Source organism: Eulemur rufifrons, chromosome 29 (genome assembly GCF_041146395.1).
Source record: "Eulemur rufifrons isolate Redbay chromosome 29, OSU_ERuf_1, whole genome shotgun sequence".
Classification (NCBI taxonomy): Eukaryota; Metazoa; Chordata; class Mammalia; order Primates; family Lemuridae; genus Eulemur; species Eulemur rufifrons.
Window position 1 is genome coordinate 41,067,289 of NC_091011.1, and position 22,855 is coordinate 41,090,143.

A 22,855-nucleotide genomic window follows, 5' to 3' on the forward strand; every position below is an offset into this window, starting at 1 on the left:
CTATTTAAAATTAATTTGAGACCTCAATTATCTCCTTTATCTCCTTATATTCATTGATTTTGGGTATTCTTAAATAACGAGTCTGACAATAAACCAAAAATGTATGCAGTGTTGTGTGCCACAATTATTCCCTGGGCTTGAGTTTGAAATTCTTAAGTTATTTTGATCAGGCAACTGATAGCAGTTAAATAGTTCTGTACAAATTTAACGACATGAGATGCAAAGCCATGACTGTATTCCAGAACATTCTTCTTGTCAGAACCATTTAAATCACCATCTTACACAAGTACATATTGAAACTCAACTTTAAGTGTTTTATTTTTTATGTACATTTCATTTTATCCAGAAATAAAATATCTAAATACAGACAGACTGTAATGTTGTATATGTATAGCTTTCAACAATACTTGAGCTGAATAAATGCTTTGTACATTAAGTTTTTCTTCTTAATGGAGTTCACGGCTACATTGATAAAATGGATTCCTTATATCCTTTTTGTCTTTTTTAACCAATAACAAGCAGAGAGACAAGTACAAGTTAATATTAATAAGCAGCTCAAATAACACTTGGTTAAACTATGTACAATACAAACCATTCATACAAATGAAGACTAGGATATTGAATTTGTTACAATATGTGTAGTAAAGATAAGACAGACACTTATAACTTACATGGTGTCTGCCAGGCATTTCCCTTCTTATTTAATGATCAGAACTTGTTTTAAGAAGCTTTAGCTGGTCTCCACTTCACAAAAGTCCAATGATCCGATGAGAGTTGTAATCCCAACGTCTGCCCACATGTAAATTTCAAATGTTTGCTCATCTTTACTGAGAACAGGCTCCCTCCATAGAAAACAAGAGCCATCTTGTATCACCTTGAATGTGCCTACTGTACGCTGGAAAAAAGTTACTACACTTTGCTGTGTTCATAAAATAAAAAATACTGAGCTCTAAAGACACATTTTTCCATTTGAACAAGCATATACTCCTACAGTAGTATTTACCAGTACAGCTACTCCAAGCAGTAGGAATGCATGACTGGGGATTATTGATTAGCATGTACTCAAGACTTTAAAAGAGATTTCCATAACAGCGAGTGTTAGAAACATTCTCTTTCTAGTTAATCCTTTTGTTTGATGATAGTTTATCCTGAACCGTTATGAGTCAGACAATGAAAGCCCTCTCAACAGGAATCATGACAGATGCAAGCTGAAATGTGCATGAGGGTGTGTTTGTGTACCTCTATATGTAAGAGCATGTCTTTAAGTGTGGCTTTAAAATCTGTGGTGATTTACAACTATACTAAGAGATGAAGCTGACTGGGCAGAAATTACATCAGATTGTTTTCCACTAGCGTATTTGCAGCCAGTTGACAAGAGCAGCAGTGTAGACACATTCCAGGCAACAGATGTGACCTTCTTCTTTGAGGTAACAGCCCTGTCATATGACCTTTAATTCCTCAGGCTTCAGTCTCACCCACATGTTCATCCTCATCCCGAGGGGAAGTAAGGTGTGTCGCTGTGATAGTTGTAGTCGGGGCACACTTTCTGTACTAGTTTATAATCTGTACTATAAAAGGAAATGTAAATACAGATCACCTTAAAGGGCTTGGAGCAGAGCCAGGATACATGACTTTGGGTCTGCTCCTGGTAACAGGTTTTTGAAGGGTCATAGTTGCAGAGAGTGTTCTTGGTAGCCTTGTCAACCTTTTCATATTCAATGCGACAATTAAAAGACTTGGAATCTTTGGCATCAATCACGGTTTGTTGTGCCAAGTCGAATTCCACGATTTTTGTAGGGGGCACCAAGCTGACAGATACATTCCCTTGACCAGTGGAATTATGCCTGAAATAAACACTAAATGTCCCATTGCCATGATCTACAATTTTCCCAGTTATCAACAGATTTAGCTTCACTGTTTTGATGTTGGAATGAAAATCACCCCATCCAAACATTTTCTTAAACTTGCCCGTCTTAACAATGGGCCTTCTCTTGGCCCTGGGCCGAGGCTCTTGAAGGTCTGTGGAGTTCCTCAGCCAGTCCCAGAGGTCTTGCTCAGAATAAGGTTCTGGGGTGTCATATCTCAGATCCAAATCTGTATCATTTTCTTTGCCACGAAAAGTCTGTGACAGGAGCCGGCTGATAGACAAGTCTTTGCTGCTTTCTGTCCATATATGCTTTAGTGTGGATTTGCTGCTTCCTGATTTCAGAAGTTCTGATTTTCCACCATTTGTTAAATTGGCACATGTGACCTGAAAACAGAACAGAAAAATGCTGTTTACAGTTCTGCATTTGGAAAGAACATCCAACACATGGATCCAAGCCCTTATGTAGAAACTCAGAATTAAATGATGATACTTTTTAACAAAAGCACCTTTAGCAACTGGCCAATATTTATTAAGATGTGATAAAATGCCACCTATTTTTATGAAACAATAGAAGAGGAGAGATGTAAGTGGATAAAAACCACTAAACGTGACCTGAAGATCTATATAAAACCATTGACGAATGTAGGAAAATTTCATCCAGCATGAATAAAGCAAACTGAATTCCAATTTAAAGTTAACTGAAGTTCTAAGCACCAAAATCCAAACACTTTTGAATAAATTTTATAAATCATCATGTTCTTTTTCTACTTCACAATTACCATATGCTTTAAAACTTTATGATTCTCAGAAATATGTCAACTGACACCCTATTGACTATTTGGTTGTCCACACCACAGTCATATTAGAAAAGTTAGATTTGCAAAGAGACTCCAGTATATTTTAACTGGTCAAAACAAAATATCATAAGCAAGGAACGTATTGTATAAGCTATTTTTTTAATCTTAAGGGACTTACAATGTGATCTAGGAAAAAGGACATAAGTGAAGACACCTAATATACAATGATTTATAATTGTCAATCTAGAGAAGCAAATAACATGCAGTCAATGACAGAGAGGTCACTTCAGGTAGGATTGTGAGAGTCACATTGAGAAACCTATGCAAGGACCCCAGGCTTGTCTCTTTGGAAAGAATTTTATCCCCCACTAAGCCAGGGATTCAGAGAACCCAGCCACCACAATGGCCCCATTGTCCCGAAGATAAAGCAGTGACTTCTGATCCTGACCTGGAGGACTCAAGACTCATAACACAGCCAAGGACCCCTAGGAACCAAAACAGCTAATACAGATAAACCGTTTAAGATGTGGACTGGCTGTTCTAAGGTAAGACCGCTAAAGGAAGTCCCCAGTTGCCCATTAAAAAGCCAACTTTCACAATAAACCTCTATTGCCAGGCACCTTGAGAATGAGTTCTGAGTCCTGTCTCAGATACGAGCCTGATTCCCACTCAGCAGCTCCACTGAATGTTCTAGTCTCCTTCCAAACTGTTCACAAAATTAAAGGTGATTCCTAGAGAGATTTTTTAAAAATTCAGGCCCACTAGGAGTTAGAGCTGCATTTTGGGGACCCCTCTCTAGACTTAGCTGTGCAGGCCTTTTGTTAGGATACAAACATGGCCTGAAAACAGCCTTTTACTCAGCCACTTGTGCAGCAAGGACATTCTCTCAATCCCTGAAGAAAGAGCCAGATTCCCCAGAATTCTCTTCCAGTCTGCCACGTCCATGCTGTGTGCCCTTGGTCAAGCTATAATATTTAACCTCCTTCTATCTCAGTTTCCTGCATCTATAAAATGAAGTTAATAATGCTATATATCTCACAGGGTTGTGAGGATTCAATGAGCTGAGACATGTATAATCTTTAGAACAATAGCTAGCATATTGGAAGGGACAAAAAAAATTAACTATTATTGTGAATCTCAAACTGATGTTTGAAGACGATTAGAGAAAGAAGACCACCAAATGATACATATGGAGGTCTGGCCTGAGAGTAGCTTTGCCCTGGATTGCCCAGCCAAGTACTTAGAACCTCAAAGGAATAGGTTCCTCCAGGGACACGATGCAGGGTGCCTTGGTAATCTAAACTGGAACAAAGTCTCTTAGATCTTGTAGTCTTGCTTTTTCACAAATACCTCAGGATCAATGAGCTTTCCATGCAAGCGAGCAAATAGTCTCTTCCTTGCCCAGTTCAGACTAAGACAATGTGAGTGGGGTAGAACGATTCCCACCTGAAAAGAATACCAGTCAAAGCTGATCTCTTCCCAGTAATTTGCTGGAGAAACCCTGCAAGTTTATCCTCAAGCAAATTCATTGCATCTGAGATAACATGAAGTTTTATCATGGTTTCCATCCCATGATAGCATCTTGAAAAAGCCAAGACTGAAACTTTGGATAGGCTGACATAAAAGCTCTATCAATTATTTCAGGCTGCTAGCCTAAGTCCAGTTGCTTCTTGTGTGATCTCCAAGACAATAGCAATGCCTTCATGAAAACATGCAGAAGGCCACTGTGTGCAGAAATTAATAAAAGAGAGAGAAACACTTATCAATGGAGAATTAGACAAATATAAGGCCCAGAAAAAATGGACAGATTATAGCAGGGGCAGAGTCACATCTAAGGGAAACAGAGACCAGCCTCACGTTTGCAGTCACTGATCTTAAAGTAACACCTACCCAAAATGAACAAACGCTCTGGTGTAGAGTCAAATGCCATTAACAGATGGGCCATTACTGATCTTGGGGAAAATACTGGGGCTTGAGAGAAGGTTGTCTTTGTTGCCAACTTTCTTTTAGTTCTGGGTACTTCTTCACTTTTGCTCACCCCTTGCTTTGGTGTCTCTCTTTTTTCCCCTGCACCCAAACTGTTTCTTGTTTATAGATTCTCTTCATGCCAAAACATTATTCTAGAAATGCATCACATTCAAGCAGTATGCATAACAGCACAGTGATTGCTTTAGCAAAATTAATATTTTAACAAGGACTAAATAAAATCTAATAGAATGAAATTGAGAAGGAAATATTATTTTGGGAGGGTCAAGTTTTCTTATGGGAAAAGCATAAAATTTCTCATCTATCCTCTCTACCTGATAATAAAGCCAGTCCACTATGGGGAAATTGTTACTCTCGTATCCAAAGTAGTTGCATATAATATCGTTTCATTATAATTATACAACTAAAAAAGCAATTAAAATTCTCCTACTAAGTCCCTGAATGAAGTACATTTTAAAATATACTATTTTTCTATAGCACAGAGTAGCTATAATACAAAATTAAAAACTAACCTTAATCAGTACGAGAGGTACAGATCTTTTGATTTGGGAGTTTCTTTGTGTGTATTTGCTTTAATGAAATCTAATTGATTGGTTAAACATCTAGGTCTGTGCTTGACTAATTATATAAACATTGTCCTTATCACAGTTCCTATTTTTATGCCTTATAAATATAAGTATTAAAAAAGTGCATATCCTCTTCTCTGATTTTTGCTTGGAATTATATCATTTCCCATTGTTTGGGTGGCAAGAAGAATAAATGCAGACACACATTTTGTAGTTGTTAGCACTGGTGTCTCAGCCTCAGCATGGGGGGCTGTATTGGGATGTTTTCATGATGCAGTGTCTCATGAAGCGGTAATGAAATTAGCCCAAATAAGGTGGAGAAAAGGGATTTAGAGTTCAGTTTACCAATGGCATATGGGATTGAAAGGAAAAACGTGGAGTGGGAAGTATGATTTCAAGAAGGAAGAATCAATCTATCCAAAAGGATACTAAGACTCTGACAGGCAAACAAACCTCTGATTTTCAAGTAGAATAGAAATGGTTTAGTTCTAAATTATGCTCTCCACAGCTGGAGGGATCATGAGTGTGCGCTCTGGAGTCAGACTGCCAGTCCAGGCTCTGATCTTTGACAGCTGCCTGATGCAGGTGAGTTACTTAACTTGTTTAAGCTTCTGTTTTTCTCTTCTAGGGGATAGGAGAGTAATACCCGTCTCCCTCACATGGTTGTTGTAGGGATTAAGTGGGATATTCCATTTAAAGCACTAAGGACAATATCAGAAACATGGTGAGTATTCGACGTCAGTAGTACTAGCTGTTACTATCATCAGATATTTTTACCTTTGAATCTCACTAGGTAATATTTTATGTAAATTAATAACTTGTAATAGGATTTGAAAGCAGAAAGGAATCTTGAAATCTCCCTTTAACATAACCATAAACATAAAGCAAACAATTAAAAAAGAAAGTGTGACAGGAGCTGAAAGAAAGCGGAAATGAGGAATAAATGGACGGAAAGTTTCAGTTAAGCGAGATGAAATAAATTCTAAAGAACTGCTGTACAACATTGTACCTATAGCCAACAATACTGTACTGTACATTTGAAAAATTTGTTAGGAGGGTAGATCTCATGTTCTGTGCTCATGCTACAATAAAATAATTTTTTAAAATATATGTTTAGAAAACCACAAACATATATTGAACTCTAAATAATAAAACATACATGAAAATGTTAAAAAGAAAATAAAACGAAAGAAAGAAAGCGTATTTTTTGAAAGTGATGCTGTGACTACCTAAAACAGATGGTAGGTTGAATAGATAGTAAAACTCAAGTTAATGAAGGATGAGCGAAAGTTCAGATATTAAACAGCTCAGCTTCGAAATGCAGTGAATTAATTTGCCTTCAGTGGTGTGATTTGAAAGGCTTTGAGTAGTGCTGACAGTCAAGAAACCTCTCTGGAACATCCCAGCTTGGGTAGAGAATCAAGGCAGTTTTCATCTGTAATCGCCATCAACATTGTCTTAAAGATTCTTATTCTCTCTTCCTTTCCCTTCACTTAGGTTAGGAGAGGTGTCTAAAAGAGCATATCAATCAATGAAAAACCAGAAAGAGTCCTTAGCAAAGTCCCCAGACCTGTTCAATATTAACAAGCCCGATTTATTTTGTTTTATTAACACAATAGCTATATAGTGAGACTCTGCTAATACTGAGTTAAATAAAGAAATACAAAGATAAATGTCATTGGTCCTGGCTCTCAAGAAGTTTATAATCTAATGGGGCAATCAATAAGGCAATCACAGTGTGATGTGACCAGCACTATGGGTAACCTTCTAGGAGTCATAGTCAAAGTTGAAAGGTAGGGAAGATATAACAGAAGAGATGATTCTTAGATCTGAGAGATAAAAGAGGCTTGGGAGTTCCACAGATAGAGTATGGGCCAGAGGAGTTCTTGCAAACATAAAGAACACACTGTGCAAAAGCACAGAGCTGAGAATGGACATGTCAAATGTAAGACTGGAAAATAGTTCCTTGCTGTCTAACTGAAATTTTTTGTCCTTTGACAAACATCTCTTCACTCCCCTATTGTCAGTCTCTGGTAACCACCATGTCATTCTCTATTCCTGTGAGTTCAACTTTTTTATACTCCACATGTAAGCGAGATCATACTGAGAGAGTAGATTTTAAGTGTTTTCATCACAAAAGAAATAAGTATAGGAGATAATGCATGTTAAATAGCCTGATTTAGCTATTCCACAACATATACATGCATCATAACATATCACAACATCATTTGTACATCATAAATATATACAATTTTTACTTGTCAATTAAAGATAAATAAATGAAGGTGAAAAATTAAATAGCTCCTTACTTCTGAAACTTCAGGAGCATTGCTAGGAAGGAGAAACAGAAGAACTTGCTAGAAGCAGAAAGAACTTTCAGAAGATAGGCTGGGGCCAAATTGTGAAGGTCCCAATAAGGCATTTAAACGTACTTGTGTAAGTAATGGAGAATCACTACATTTTGTTTTTCTTTATTTTTAAGTAGATAATCCCAGTTCTAGAAGAATCAATGATTGGAAATTGAAGACTGGATTGGTAGGGAGAGATCTTCAAGGAAGAGACAGTAGTTAAATAATTAATGGCAACACTTCATTTGAGAAAGAAATGAGCCTGAATCAAGGCAGTGGTGGAGAAAAGGAGGAAGAATGGATCTAAGAGATATTTCAGAGGAGGGATTAACTTGGCTTGATGACTTATTGGCTAAAGAGAAACATAAAAATGTTGAGAATTAGTGAGTTTGCTTGCATCGGTAAGGAAAACAGAAGTAACAAGTTAGCTAAAAAATAAAATTAAATCTCGAAGGGACATTGAGCACTGATGTGCCTACAAGTCACTCTGAGGAATGACTTCCAAATGGAACTCGGTAACATGGATCTGAAGGTCTGGAGACATGAGAGGGACAGTGACATTAATTTTGTAGTATGAGTAGATGGTATTGTGCAGATAGAACATGGTGATGAAGAAGGGTGGTGACACTGTCTAAGAAATGTCAACACTTTGAGGACAGGCAGGAGTCAGGCTGGGCAGAGACAAAAGAAGACATCAGAAGGAAAATAATATTGTAGAAACCAAGGTTGGGGGAGGGAGGTGTGGGCAAGATTTAAATTCCAAGTAAAAGTCTAATATTCTAAGCATTTGAAAAGAAGCCACTTGAATTTTGATACCTTAGAGACAGACACATACCTGTTAGTATATCCAGATATGTCATCTTTATTTTAAACTGGAATGCACAATTCTGTAATATGACTATGCCATAGTTCTACTTTTTGTGTACCTTTTGTGTGATAGATCTTTAGTTATTACATTCTTTCACAGCCAGGTTATGTAGTTGTTCTTTTAGCCTTGATTCCTTTGGTTTCTCTGCTCACTATTATTTCAAGTATCCCACTCTCCTCTCTCTTGTGTTGGATTTTCATTTTTCTGGGTGTATAGATTTGTGTGATTCTTTTTAAAAAGAGTTCATATGGGATAAATTATCTGAATTGTCCATGCCTAAAAATGTTTTTTGTTAGCCATAGACTTACACTAGGTATAATAGTCACTCATTTTTTAATTCAGTTTGCTTTGTTTTATTTTTCTGTCTCCAAAAATTTTAGAATTTTCTCTATCAGGCATTCTGAAACCTTGCAAGATGAGTTACATGTGCCCATGCTTTCTCTGCTCCCTTTCTGAACGAATTTAGAGAAAAGCAGGAAGATTTTTCTAGATGTGTTAGGCTCTTTTTTTAAAGTTCTCTCCAGAGGACTATAAGCTCTTTGAGGGACGTTCTTTCTATATCATGCCATGTGTACCTTAGTGGAGGGAGTGCCTAGCACAGAGTAAGCATTCATAACCTATATGGTTTATACTTTTATCAACATCTTTTTCAACAGGGACAGTTCATTGATTCATAATAAAGATTTGGGGAGGACAAGTGACCCTCAGAGATTTCTCTCTTACAATTTTAGAGCATTCACTTCATTGACAATACCTAGGGTACCTTTATTATACATGATAAGCCAGAAGAAATGGGTTAATGTTTTAATACATCAAAAATACATCATTTCCTATAAATCAAAACCACAATGAGATATCACCTTACACCTGTCAGGATGACTATTATCAAAAAGTCAAATAATAAATGTTAGTGAGAATGTGGAGAAAAGGGAACACTTGTGTACTGTTGGTGGGATTGTAAATTGATATAGCCATGATGGAAAAAAGTAGGGAGATTCTTCAAAAACTACAAATAGAACTATCATTTTATCCAGTAATCCCACTTCTCGATGTATATTCAAAGGAAATGAAAGCAGTGTCTCAAAGAGATATCTGCATTCCCATGTTCATTGTAGCATTATTCACAATTGCCAAGATATGAAATCAACCTAAGTGTTCATCGAAGGATAAATGGATAAAAAAGATGTGAGATACACACACACACACATACATATCCACACACACACACACACACACACATACACACACACATACACATATATACACACACAACACATATAATGGACATATATACACATACGCTTTAACATATAGACACATTAATATTGATGAAAAATTAAGAATTATTAGTCTGCATGGCCGAACTTAGCCATTTCTTAAAAACATAATTACATATTACCCAGATTTACATTGCAAAAGTTGCTTTTCATTAATAAATTGTATGTCATTCCACTAACAAAGTGAAAATATTCCAGTAAAAAAAACAATTAATACTTTATATTACTTCCTTTTAAATTTTGTAAGAAGTATCTTATGTGAGGGTCCCCTATATGGTTATAATAATGAACAAAGACATTGAAAATAACATATTGAAAGACTACGTCTTTGCTAAAACACAGCCACTTCTACATAATCATTTATTACCCATAAAAATTTGAATTTGTCAGTAAATCCAGACATCTTTTAGGGAAAGAGAAATGTTGTATACATAGGAATATCTTCTTTCTATCTGAATTGGAGGTCAATATGAGTGACCGTCCATAACAAGGCTATTATGTGAATGTGAATGAACAAGTTTATAGCTTATTAAAGTCACACAAGGTTAAGATCTGTATGGAATGGGCGAAAAGAGGAAAAACTGACTCACCTTCCAGCCCTATTTTCAGCAACCTATATATATGTACACATATTCTCCTATCCACCTGTGGTATACGAAAACATACTTAATAGCAACAATAGCACAGCCTATCCAATAGGAGCCCAAATTCCTGAGGAAACAATGACTTTGATATTTTTGATACAATACACCTAACTCAACATCCTCTGGTTACTCAGAAGTTGATCTGTAAATCTTTTAATAGACATAGGAAGAAATCATGTCAATGAAGTTGTGGAGATAAATTGTGGAGAATATCAGCCCTGTGACATTTAGATCTTGGATCAGCTCAAAAATTCTTCTAGGATCTCTTTCTTATCAGGTTATGGTGCATGGACACTGCTCAGAGCTTACCAGGTACAGAGTGGACAACAAGACAGTCAACCCAGAAATATGAAGGGGGGCAATGATCCTGGAAATACAGTCCCGTCACGCTGCTGTAAAAGTCCTGTGGACTGGGACTCTTCAACTACCAGAGTGGAGCAACTCCAGTGTTCTGTTGGGGCATTGTCTAAGAAAAGATAAAGTCTAGTAGACAGAATGGACCTCTTATCATTTTGCCAAAGGCTGATGATGTAGTAATTTGAGTTATATAAAAAAATTGTTGATAATAAGTGAATAAATATTTGGGATCATGCCTTGGCCAGATGAAAAAGTGGTAAAAGCACATCCAACCTGCAACACCAGGCTCCATCAATCATAGCTCAGGGAAGACACAACTCATGCACTGAGGGAACTTTAAGCAACACTATTTCCACGAGAAAGCAATTCCCTTGAAAACACTGAATTAGCATGTTTTTTTTATAAAGCCCTTCCCATAAGAAGATTAGCATCCATTCCTTGACTTTCTGTGTCTGTTTTGCAAGATTTCTAGCACTGGGTAGCTACACTCTGCCCTCTGCAGACCTCTTACCCAGTTAGTGCCAGACTTGGAATCAGACGCAACTGCTGTCCACAAGTCTAGGCTAGATTTTACCTTGGTCTTGTATCACCTCTCTTTCCTTTCCCCAGTTTCTTAAAGCAAGATATGTGTAAGCTCATATTTAAGAGCCAGACACTGAGGAAAAAGACGTTTCAGAAAAGCGATCTCATAAACAAACAAAAAGATGGACTGACCTCTGGATTTAAGTTCTTTGGATTTAGGGAAAGTTAACAGAGTTAAAACCTGGTGGTGTGCCTGGACTCTAAAAAATAAAAATAAGACGTGGTTCATTTTGTTACCAAGGGAATTAAGAAAACGGTCCCACCAAATCAAAGAAGGATATTTACCCAAAGATTAAGTTATATGAGGAGACAACTCATGAAAAGAATGAGGCAGACAGAGTCCAAAAATAAGTGCGGATACTGTAAGAGAATTCAAAATAGAGAGGCTGGATAAAAATGTGTGTATAGTCAGAGCTCAGAAATTCCCTTGACCTTCCTTTAATGTACCTTAAAGTGACTTACTCAGTATTAGTAGTTTGTCCTACCTTGAAAACTATGGATAGAAAGTGTCATAGGAGAACTGAGAGAAGGACAGGTTATTACAGGAGACTTTCCTCTCCTAGTATGTCCCTACGCTCAGACTTCCAAATTCTGAGAGGTTAATTACCCTTTTCAAAAGAGCCGGGTAACATTGCAGTTGCCACTAGAGGGCACAGCTAGGACATATGACAGCTGTCTCTATTCATGATGCTGAAAGTCAGAATTGTGTCACTAAGGGACCAGGTCTCTTCAAAGAAAGAAGATGGACCAGGAATCTTTGTTGTAACTCCTGGCTGATACAGCGCTGGGAGCCACCCCTTCTGTGTGCTGTAGATACCAGTAAAGAGATGCCATTGCTCAAGGAATACTGTTAGAACCCATCACCAACTAAAGTGGTTGTTGTAACCCCGGGATTCCTGATAGAAGGTTATGTTCAAAGATAGGATATTTTTATTTATTTATTTGTTTAGTAGTCTAGGTAAATGCAACATATATTTTTCTGTCTCCAGCGTCATCTTGGCTACTCTTCCCTTTGGCCTTAGGATTCTGATCATATCAGACTTTTTCATGTTGTGTGTATAAAATATATATGTAAAGGATTCTTTTCCTGGCCTGTCATCTCCATGGGAGAGCCATCTAATGCCTCGCTCACTTTTTTTTTATTATACTTCATATAATGCCAGGTGCAAAGTAGGTGCTCTACAAATATCAGTTGAATAACTAAATGCATATTTAAATGTAAGCCTACTCACACATAATGATATCCTTTAGCAGATGAGCTTCCCCCACAAACAGATAAACAGCTCACTTTATGTCATAGATAAGTGTGTTTTTATTGTAATCCTTCATGGAAGCTTTGTGTAATTCTCCAAATATGCACAGTGACACAAGAGAAAAGGTATGTTTCTAGGAAAATATGACTGATTGCTATAGGCCATTATAAGTGAGAATGTTATATCAAAAATCTGCAAATAAATTTAAGTTCACTTAAGTTGAAGGAAAATAAGAGAAGAAATACCTAGATGAACATAAAATTAGATTTGATAAACATTAGGAAAGCTTAATAAAACAATGAGTGTGGTCTCCTGAGTGGCAAGAAATTTAGCATCATTCCCTAAATTTTCTTTCTTTGAGTGTCCAGAAATTTGATCCTAAGACAGTAATGGAAAAAAAAAAAAAAAAAGAATACTGATGGGATTCTAAAGCAGAGATTCCTTCAACAAGAGCCTGCCAAACTTTCTTGATGCATTTTCTTTCAAGTGGACATTTGTACTAACAAATAATAATTTCTTTGAAACAGGCAGTTAGCCAAGTGTAATGCTATTTCTTTGCATAAATGCCCATTTGCCTGGGAAATGCAGTGGGGCTTTAGAAATGTGAAACATACCCAATTGTGTGGGTATGTTTGCAAAGGCTTAAAAGGGAGCTGTAAAAGTGTCCATTAACAGTAAAAATTAAAATGATATTTAAAATGTAAGTCTTGAAGGCATTTTTGGTTTTACAGTTGATAAAGTATAAATAAACAGTTTTACTGTGACATTTTTGCTTTGTGGCTGTGTCATTAAAAACCATGACTGTTGAGAGTTACAATCACAAAACGTCTGAAGCTGGAAGGGGCCTTTGAACATATTTTATGTCTTGGAAAGCTGAGTCTCATAGAGCGGAAGTAACTCAGGAAAAGCCACCAAGATGGTTAAGAGCAGAGTCAAAATTGTAGCGAAGGTTTATTTGCATCCAGCCCACTCTTCTTGTGTTCCAAAATTTCCCTTTATTGAGAGCCAGTAATTAATGTTTCCTTCATAGTTGACCAAAGCTCTGAAAATAAGTGTGTCACTTCAAAATAAAGAACTGGCTCCATTTTGCTAAATAGTCTTCATTTTGTGAAAAAGAAATTCAGCATTATCTGCTAATTCGAAAACAAAGAACCACTATTAGTACATTGCAATTACAGCTCTGAGTCCCCTGGATTGACTGTGGACACAAACTTGGGCTCAGACCTCCCCACAGTTCAGCCTGAACTGCGACTGCTATGAGGAAGGAGAATCAAAATGAGGGAACCATTGTCCCAAGGTTTCAGTCAAACAAATGTAACAGATAGAATTATTCTTCAGACTCCAAAAGGGAAAGTGTTTTATATTTGATTTCCAGAATCTCATTAGTCTTTATTTTCAAAAGATTTATTTTTAACAAGGGAAAGCTAAAGCAAGGTTTGTCAGATTCTGTCTTCTACCCCAGCTAAAAATAAATGAATAAATCTATTATCAAGTATTTGTTAAGTAACTATGATTTTTAAAATTTTCTATACTCCCATAATATTTTGAAATTAAAAAAAAAAAAATTTAAAGCCTCAGCAAAGTTATTTTACTTGCTTCAAATCCATGTGTAAGTCAACTCACTCCAGATAACCTACATGAGTACTTTTTACTCTCTAATGGATAAAGGTCCTAGAATTTTGGAGACTCCCTCCTGCAATAAGCCTTGAAAGTCAGTGATCCTTAACAGGGAGCACTAAAGTAAACCCAGGGTAACATGATCTGTAATATATTTTGCGGATCATGTTGGAATTGGCAGTGAGGGTGGTGGAATTATTCCAAACGTACCATTCATTTCCTATTAGTCAAAATATTTATTTCATAGTTTCACATAATATTAAATAAAGGTATGAGATTTGTGTCTTTTTCTCAATGTGGAAGTTTGTTTTAAACAGCTAAGAAATACCTTTATAAGTGAAATCATGTCTCTCTAAGTAATCTTTGTTCTTTAAATACACTGCGAGAATGATCCATTTCAATTCAAATCTTCACAGAAAATAGTATTTATGTTTACATTTTTGTAATTTTTATTTTGATGTAATTTTTAATTTTCAAAAAGTTATAATAAACTTCCATATACGCTTTACCCAAATTCACTAATTAATTTCATTTGATCATGTGTTACTTTATTGCTTTTTTACTCTCATATTTATGCATATATGCATGCATTTTGAGCCATTTTGAGGGTAAGTTGGATACATCATGCCCATTTACTCTTAAATATGCCCTGAAGTAGCTCCTAAGAAAAGTTATGTTCTCTTATATGACCATAATATAACCATAAAAATCAGGAAATCTAACCTTGCTACATTACTATAATTTAATCTGTAGTCATTATTCAAGTGCCATCTGTTACCTCAATAGCATACTTTGTGCTTACTAATTTTTCTAGTCTGGGATCCAATCCTGAATTGCGTGTTGCATTTAGTTGCTGTGACTTTTCAGCAGCATTCCTATTCTTACTTTTTTACATTTTTAAAGAACACAGGCTATTAATTGGTAAAATGTTCCTCAATTTGGGTTGCACTGACTTGTGCTGCAAATAATTTTATAATAAAGTTCTAGAATTTTAGCTTGACAAAGATGATAGTGGGGAAAGTGTATTCCTCGATTTGAGTGTGTAGGAAGCAATACTTTTAGTAGTTGAAGAGAGACTAATATTATACTATGATACATCATGGCCTTGTAAGTCATTTAGACTATTTATAATTTTACAGGTAATTAATTTGCATTATATACAATTGTTTTAGTATCATTGGTAATAAACTCATTGAATCTTGTCATCTTCATGGTCTTTTTCATTTTACATTTTGTTTAAATGAGGCTAATGTTTTTAAAAATCTATTTGCTGGATTCACTAAACTTATCTATCAGCCTAAGGCTGACATTCTTTGTTTTAATCAGAAGGATTTTTAAACTAATATTTGCATAGGATTATCATTTCCATCATTTATTAACACATTATGTGAGTGGATTGATCACCAACACCCTTCTTGGGATGTGCATACCAGTAACCTAATGATAGAGTAGAGGAATGCAAGGCCCACTGCCTAACAGGCTTGCTTAGAAACACACATCCAGGAAGCAACATTCAGGTTCCGACCCAAAAAATCACAGGATTGTTCTGTTGTTACCAAATGAAAGATGGTTGTCCTACCTATTGCTATTTAAGAGTATACATCATGGTGCTTCAGTTCATGAATGGTCATGAACCAAAAATGGACACTTGACCAAGTAGAGGTATTCTCAGGTTTCAGTCATACAAGTCCAAGCCTTGAACTTCAAGTTCAACTTCAACTTCAAATACCATTTCCCAAAAGAGCTAACAAGCAGATCATACTGTTCATAATATGCCAGGTGCTCAGCTATACAGACACTCAACTATATATCCAGCAAGAACTTCATCGCCAAAAGACAATTAATTTTGAAGCCATAATCCTTGAATCTAATTTTTTCCCTCTAAATTAGAGATATTAATACCATTGTCCTAGCATTATTTTGAGAATTAGAGATAATGTATGTGAAGTATTCTTCTCAATAAATGGTAGATGTTAGTAATAGTATATTGATTTTAATTTATTTTATTTTTACTTATCAATATGGATAAATCGATCCATGTGGTTCAATGTCAGTGCCCATTAGCTGATGAGTGGATAAAGAAAATGTGGTATGTATGCACCATGGATACTCCTCAGCCATAAAAAATAATGAAATAATGTCTTTTGCGCAACTTGGATGAGACTGGAGATCTTTACCCTAAATGAAGTACCTCAGGAATGGAAAACAAATGCTGCATGTTCTCACTTATAAGTGGCAGCTAAATGATGGGTATATGTAGTCAAAGTAGTATAATGCACATTGGAAACTGTTTAACAAAGGGGAAGGTTGCGGGGGTGAAGGATCAAAATGCACCTTCCTCACGTTATGTTTAAAAAAATAAATAAATTTAAGAAAACCATTTTAAAATTATGCATATTTGCAGCCTGGAAAACTTAAGGTGGCACCTTATTCTATCAATTTTAGGAGCTTTATTTGGTGCATTTAACACAACTGGTAATTGCAAAATCCACTTCGCTTGTATAAGTGAAAAATATAGACTGTTATCTTGTTGGCTATATGAAATTCTGCACCTGATATTTAGTATATACTCTACCTTCATTAATTACATCTGGCAAGATGTTCTGCCTTAGAAGTCAGTTGCATTATTTTTCTTTTCTTTCCTGTTCATTGTGCTTTAATTTTGAGGACCATATGAGGGTAGATGGGTGCAACACGCACTATCTGGGGAACAGACACGCCTGGAGCTTTGACTTGGGGGGAAAGGCGGTACATGGGCAACGTATGTAACCTGCAATTCTGTATCCCCCATAACAATAAGATGAAATAAAAAAATAAATAAATAAAAAATTAAAAAAATTACAAAAATTTGTTTAGGCAAATCATTTTCTTAAAGTTGATGGCCAAATGTTAAAATGTTATTTTTCATATTATTTATAATCTTGTTACAATCCACTTAGCAAAGTTTGGTTAGATTTCAGTGAAAATTATCTTCCAGAGTAGTGGTTTTTGTTTTTTTTTTTTTTCCCCTGGGATGGCGAGAACTTTACAATTAGTATGTATGGTACAGAATTTCATGCTAATGAGGTTTGCCAGCACTGTGACAATTTAAATATATTTAAACAAAAACAAAAAAATGAATGTACAAACTTGCTGCTGCTTAGACCACTGCAGCTTCTAGGACCCAGTTTCTTTTACTGATTTAAAAATAAAACAAAAAATAAATAAATAAATAAATAAAAAAGTTGTACCTGAAAAAAAATTATCTATTGGGTACAGTGTATACTATTCGAGTGCTGGGTACATATAGTTAACTTTGTATAAAAGAATTTCATTTCCATAATTTAATTTGTGTAGGAAAAAATTGCACATTGTAGGTAGCATGGCATCATGGTAAGAGTGTAGACTGGAGCTAAGCTACAGTTTTACATCCGGCTTTCAAGGTAGATGCCCTTGTTTATGGGAATTGCCTAAATGGTGACTTTCCAACTCATTCTGGCAAGCAGAGAGCTGTTATCTTTTTGAAGTGGTTATCCTCTAAGCATAATATAATTTTCATTAATAATCCTACTTTTGGAATGTGAAATTATAACTTTGCACATATATTTTTGGGGTTTTTTTGGTTTTTTTTTAATGACACAGGAAGGAAAAAATACCACCCAATGTCCCCATCAGGGTTGTGCCACTCAAGCCATAACATTTTTGATCTATGCTTTACAGAGCATCCCATTAGAGTTCCAGAGAAACCCTTACTTTCTATTATGTCAGTGACACCTTTGCTGGCCTGGAGCCATCATCAGCTCCTGGAGCGCTGAACCGCGGTGCAATATCTCTGTAACTAGGCCAAATAGGCCATGACCTGACAGGCTGCAAAGCAGTCATTATCTCCTATTAAGTCTGAAATCTGTGCTTTGCATATTTTATAACAACTATCCAGTTGCACTATAGAGGTGTATCTGCCAAATGAATAATTAGATTTTTAAGAGACTATAAAGGGGACCAAAATACTTCCTACTGTGCCAAAAACAAAGTCAATTCAGATTTTATTTTCTCTCCTCCCATGTTTTTATCCTCACTTTCTGGCAGTCAGACCAACAATATTTCAATAACAGGTAAGCAGACTTCTGTTGCACAATTTACTGTCTAAAACCAAGTCTGGGCTGATGTTGTGGGAGTGCCAAAGCATTCTGTGCTGTGTACTGTAGGCTGCTGCTTCACACAGGTGTGTAGAAACCCGGAGATGGTTGGCACCTAACAGTTGCTATGTTTGCTGAATGTGATTACAAAGAGAGTTTCAGAAAATGTAAAATCACTGAATGAGCCACTTAAACGTGAAATCTCAAAAGAGATTTGCTTTTGTGGTTTAAAATTTAAGTTTTTTTTCTTTTTCCCCACTCCCTGGAGATGTGTAAGTAACTCATTTCTTACAGCTTTAATGGTAGAGATGCAAGTGACTTTAGAAAGATTTGGAATAGGATTGAAATATAACTATATAAAATATCCTATTAACTCTTGCCCCCTGTTTTACATTTTGAGAAAGATTTTTAACTAAACTCTTAATGCTCAATACCTATGATGTCATTAAATATTTTTCACTTCAGTGAATTGTAACTCTGGAAAATTTGCAACTACTCTTTTCAGCAGGGGATTAAACTTTCAGGGAATAAATTAAATTGGGTTAAAATGTCTAACAGAGTTTTCAGATGAGTGCTTTGTGCAAGTAGCACAGAGACATGTTAACTTTGAAATGAAACTCTAGTTAGGTAAATAACGTTTGTCAAGAACCAATTGCTCAGGTGCCACACTGCTCTAAGCCTACTTTATTAATATTGGTTTGTGATCTTTAGTACAGGTGCAGAAAGAAATTTTAAATGCAATTAAAGCTGAGCTGGAAGGCCACACAACTATGTTTTAATCAAAAGCTGAGTTCAAGCCTGCTTTACATATAATATATTCAAAGAAATATCTCTTTTTCACATTAAATATGACTGCATAAATACTCTATTTAGAGGGAGAGCAAATGCTTTTCAAGAATAAATGCAAAGAAAGAACACTTCCACATCATAAGGAATGTTATAAACACCTAAAGAAATATTGTACTAGGAATACATGAATATATTATTAAATATTAGTAGTTATGATTTTTTAAACCCTGAGCCATCAAGCCAACACATGTGAATAGATGGGTCTGTGTATATGTGTATGGGTGTGCATGTACACAAACATATCTACATGTTTTGTTTGTGTATATATACATATACAGACATGTATATGTATACACATGATCCAATTCTTAAAATTTTATGATTTAATATTTATTAGGAAAATCTAGAATCCATTATTGTCAAAGCCACTTTTAACTGGACATGAATATTGTAAAAAGGAAGAAAATTCATTATTAAATCATATTCACAGGTGGTAGCAAAGTAAGTTTATTACATTGTACCAGGAGGGAGCTAGCATCCTCTAGACAGGAACATAAGCACAGCTGTATTCCAACAGACTTCTTTCCAGTGTCTTGTGGCCCAGAAAGTGAAGACACCTTCTGGACTTTCAGGTGAAAAATTCAAAAGTTAGGAGACTTAGATGGCAGTCTCTAACTAGAGATTCCAAGTTCTGATTAATTCAAGAACTTTGAGCTTCTAAAGTCTTAGATACATCTAAGGGATTACCGCAAAAAATCTACACACTATCTCTTTGAGCTGAATCCTAGGAACATTTTGCAGAGTTTGACTCACTGAAAAACAGTCAATTTGTTGGAGTTTTTTCATCAATCTCTTTTTCACATTAAATATGAGGATTTATCAATTATGTTTCTGCAATAGAGAAACATAAATGATAAATCCTCCTTTTTATGAGCCCATAGGCATATATAGCAACCAACTAACCATTCTTATTATTTCCCTAAAGTCAGGAAAAAAGAAGGTAGGAAATTGGTAGAACTTAGAGATACACTTAATTCAAGGGAAAGGATGCATCATCCCTGAAGTCACACGTCTATGTTCCTTGGCAAACCTACGAAGGGAAGAAAAGTAGGGGAAACAATAGGAATAGAACAACTTGAATAAGAGAAGAAATGGATACATTTCCAATCACGTTCAGCTAACAACTTGTGCATGTTATTTCTTGGGGTGCAATTCAAAATGCCTAGCAACTGTGCAACATGAAGGTGGGCACTGGGGCAGTGTCCTGGAGACCTTCTGTTGTGCAAGTCAACCCTTTAGATGCTGGACCTTATGGTGCTGAATAGATGATCCTCAGGGAAGGGCCAGAGGCCAGAGTGCCCGGAGCAGCAGCAGGGGCAGGAGTGGGGTGAGAGGACACTCCAATGGCTCCAGGCAGTGGCAGTTTACCAACTAGTGCACAAGTATTTAAATCTTTTAACACTGGTGCTTATTAGCTGAATATCCACTGTGGTTTTTTTTTTTTTTTTTTATCACTTACTCTTAACCATTCATTAGCCTAGAAACACGGATATATCTCAGTAATATCCATTTAAATACAAAAGCCAAAGAATTCAAAATGACTGAAAGGTAATGGAAAGTACGGAAGTACACTCTTCACAGGTTGTAAATACATAGGTTAGAATTTTTTTTTTTTTTGCATTATTGCTGTCTGATACAATAAATTGGATCAAAATCTATTGTACTTAATTATAAATTTTATAAGCAAATATCTTTTTCAAACTGCCTTTGCATGAGATTATGAAACACAGTTGGTGCATTTTTCCCTCTTGATCCATTCATCTTAATCCCAAGGTCCACGTTTGGGGAAAATTGTATTAGTTAAACTCTCTTCCAAAGCACTTTGACACAAAGAATCGTGGATTAAAGGTAAAGTCAGGGCACCTTAAAAGGGAGCAGGTATGGGAGGGCTTCCTAAAGTTTTGGGGTGTGTGATACGAACAAGTATGTAACATGGAATTTTCAGGTATCAGCACACAGCTCACATTGCTTTACTGCTGTGAGGGATTTTAAATAATTTTGAATAAGTTGAGTTTTGTAGTGTGGAGGGTTTTTTAACACCTAAAGATGCGTGCTGCTTTGCCTTGTCTTCTTTCCCTACCTTGTCTTTGTCATAGGAACCCCACATCAGTGCTCAGCACCCACCAGCCACCATCATCTCAATATGTGTATATATCAGTCGCATTTTATGTGCTCAGCACTAAGCTTTCTAATCAGTATTTCAAATCCTAGTAATGCTCTTTGCTTGTGGATACATCTCCCTTCATCTTCAGCCTCAGTTGACTAGTCCTGTTTCCTGTCTCACACGTGTAGCCTTTTGTGTTGTGATTATGTCTACCATTTCCCTCACCTGGGACGTTCTCCTAAAGAGACTCACCTAATCTGTGTTTCTTCTTCACAACACTAGTAGCTCCTAAATCATGACTCTATTTAACCTTCCCAAATCATTTAATTTGAAGTTAGGAAACAATAACTTTGGCATTTTGGCCTTTTCATAACTGATTATAGTAGCCTGAAAGGAGACCTGGATTAAAAATTAGAGAGTCATGAGTTCCAATTCTGGCTCCACCATTCACTAGAGATGTGACCATGAGCAAGCTGGCTAACCTCTCTGACTTCAGATTCCTCACCTGTGAAACTAGGGATACTGGTAATAGAACCCATTGGCTGATACAAGAAGAAAATGAGATAGTTTGTAAAGTATTTGATATAAAGCAATCAGATTAAGAGATGTTATAATTTTAGGATTTTTTTAATGTATTCATTTAATTTTTAATTTGTGCTTTTCCTCTTTCCCTAATTTTATTGCAATCTTGCCAAGGATGGAGACTAGTCATCTAGTTCTTTGTATCTTCCAAAGACACGGAAGGATTTTCATTCAGTAGGCACTGTTGATTGACTTTTTGAAGAAGTTTAACTTGCTCATTTGTCAAAACAGTTGATTTACTTTGCTACCTCAGTGTGTCAGGAACATGCAGCAAAATGAAATCTGGTGAGATTGCGATAGTTGCTGACACAAAGATTTATTATCTAGACGAGATATTTAATGTATACAGAATTCAAGAAAGCAGCCTTATAAAAATATTGAATATTTTGCTGGAAAAATAAGTAAAGAGAATCCTGAAATTAAGCATATCTAGTTCAACATTGACTTAGGGACACATAATTGTGTTCATTGCTAGTCTAAATATAAAGATGCTTGAATCCTGAACCTAAACAGGCAATACCAGCACTGCAGTCACATTAGCATTATCATGTAAAGCAAGCCCCACCTCTCATCTCTCTGATGCAAAGAACAACCTTGGGCTTTCAGAGAAAATAAAAAAGACAAGCTGGTCAAGAGGAATTTCTGGTTGTGAAACCTAAGTGAATGGCAAACAGTATAAACATAAATGTCACACAGCTGAATAGCATTCTAAACGGAATTCCTAACCCCAGCCCTTCTCTGCTGTAGTTCAGTTTCCCTACTGTAATTATATTATTCTTCTTAAAATTTGCTTTTGACAATGGTTTCATAATCTCTGAAGGATATCACTTAACCTGGCATCCAAGTTCCTCAAAGATCAGGTTTCTCTTTATCTGTCTGACCCTCTTCATGTTCAGTGCCTTCTTGAATTCAGTCCTTGCTCATTCTGACACATCACCATCTCCCACGAGGTGCATGTTCACACGCCTGCACACATATCCACACATACACACCCCCATACACACACTCTCATGCCCGTATGTGATAGCTCTCTTCCCATACCC

The 22,855-nt window shown here is 36.1% G+C and overlaps 1 protein-coding gene across 1 annotated transcript in view; it reads right to left on the reverse strand.

Annotated features, from left to right (window-relative positions):
- Positions 1-293: 293 nt before the first annotated feature.
- NXPH1 (neurexophilin 1) overlaps positions 294-22,855 on the reverse strand; it is a 294,535-nt gene continuing 271,973 nt past the window's right edge. The window contains exon 3 of the mRNA XM_069462218.1: positions 294-2,251. Coding sequence (XP_069318319.1) covers positions 1,490-2,251 — 762 coding nt within the window. The 3' untranslated portion in view covers positions 294-1,489. The remainder of the gene's footprint in view (positions 2,252-22,855) is intronic.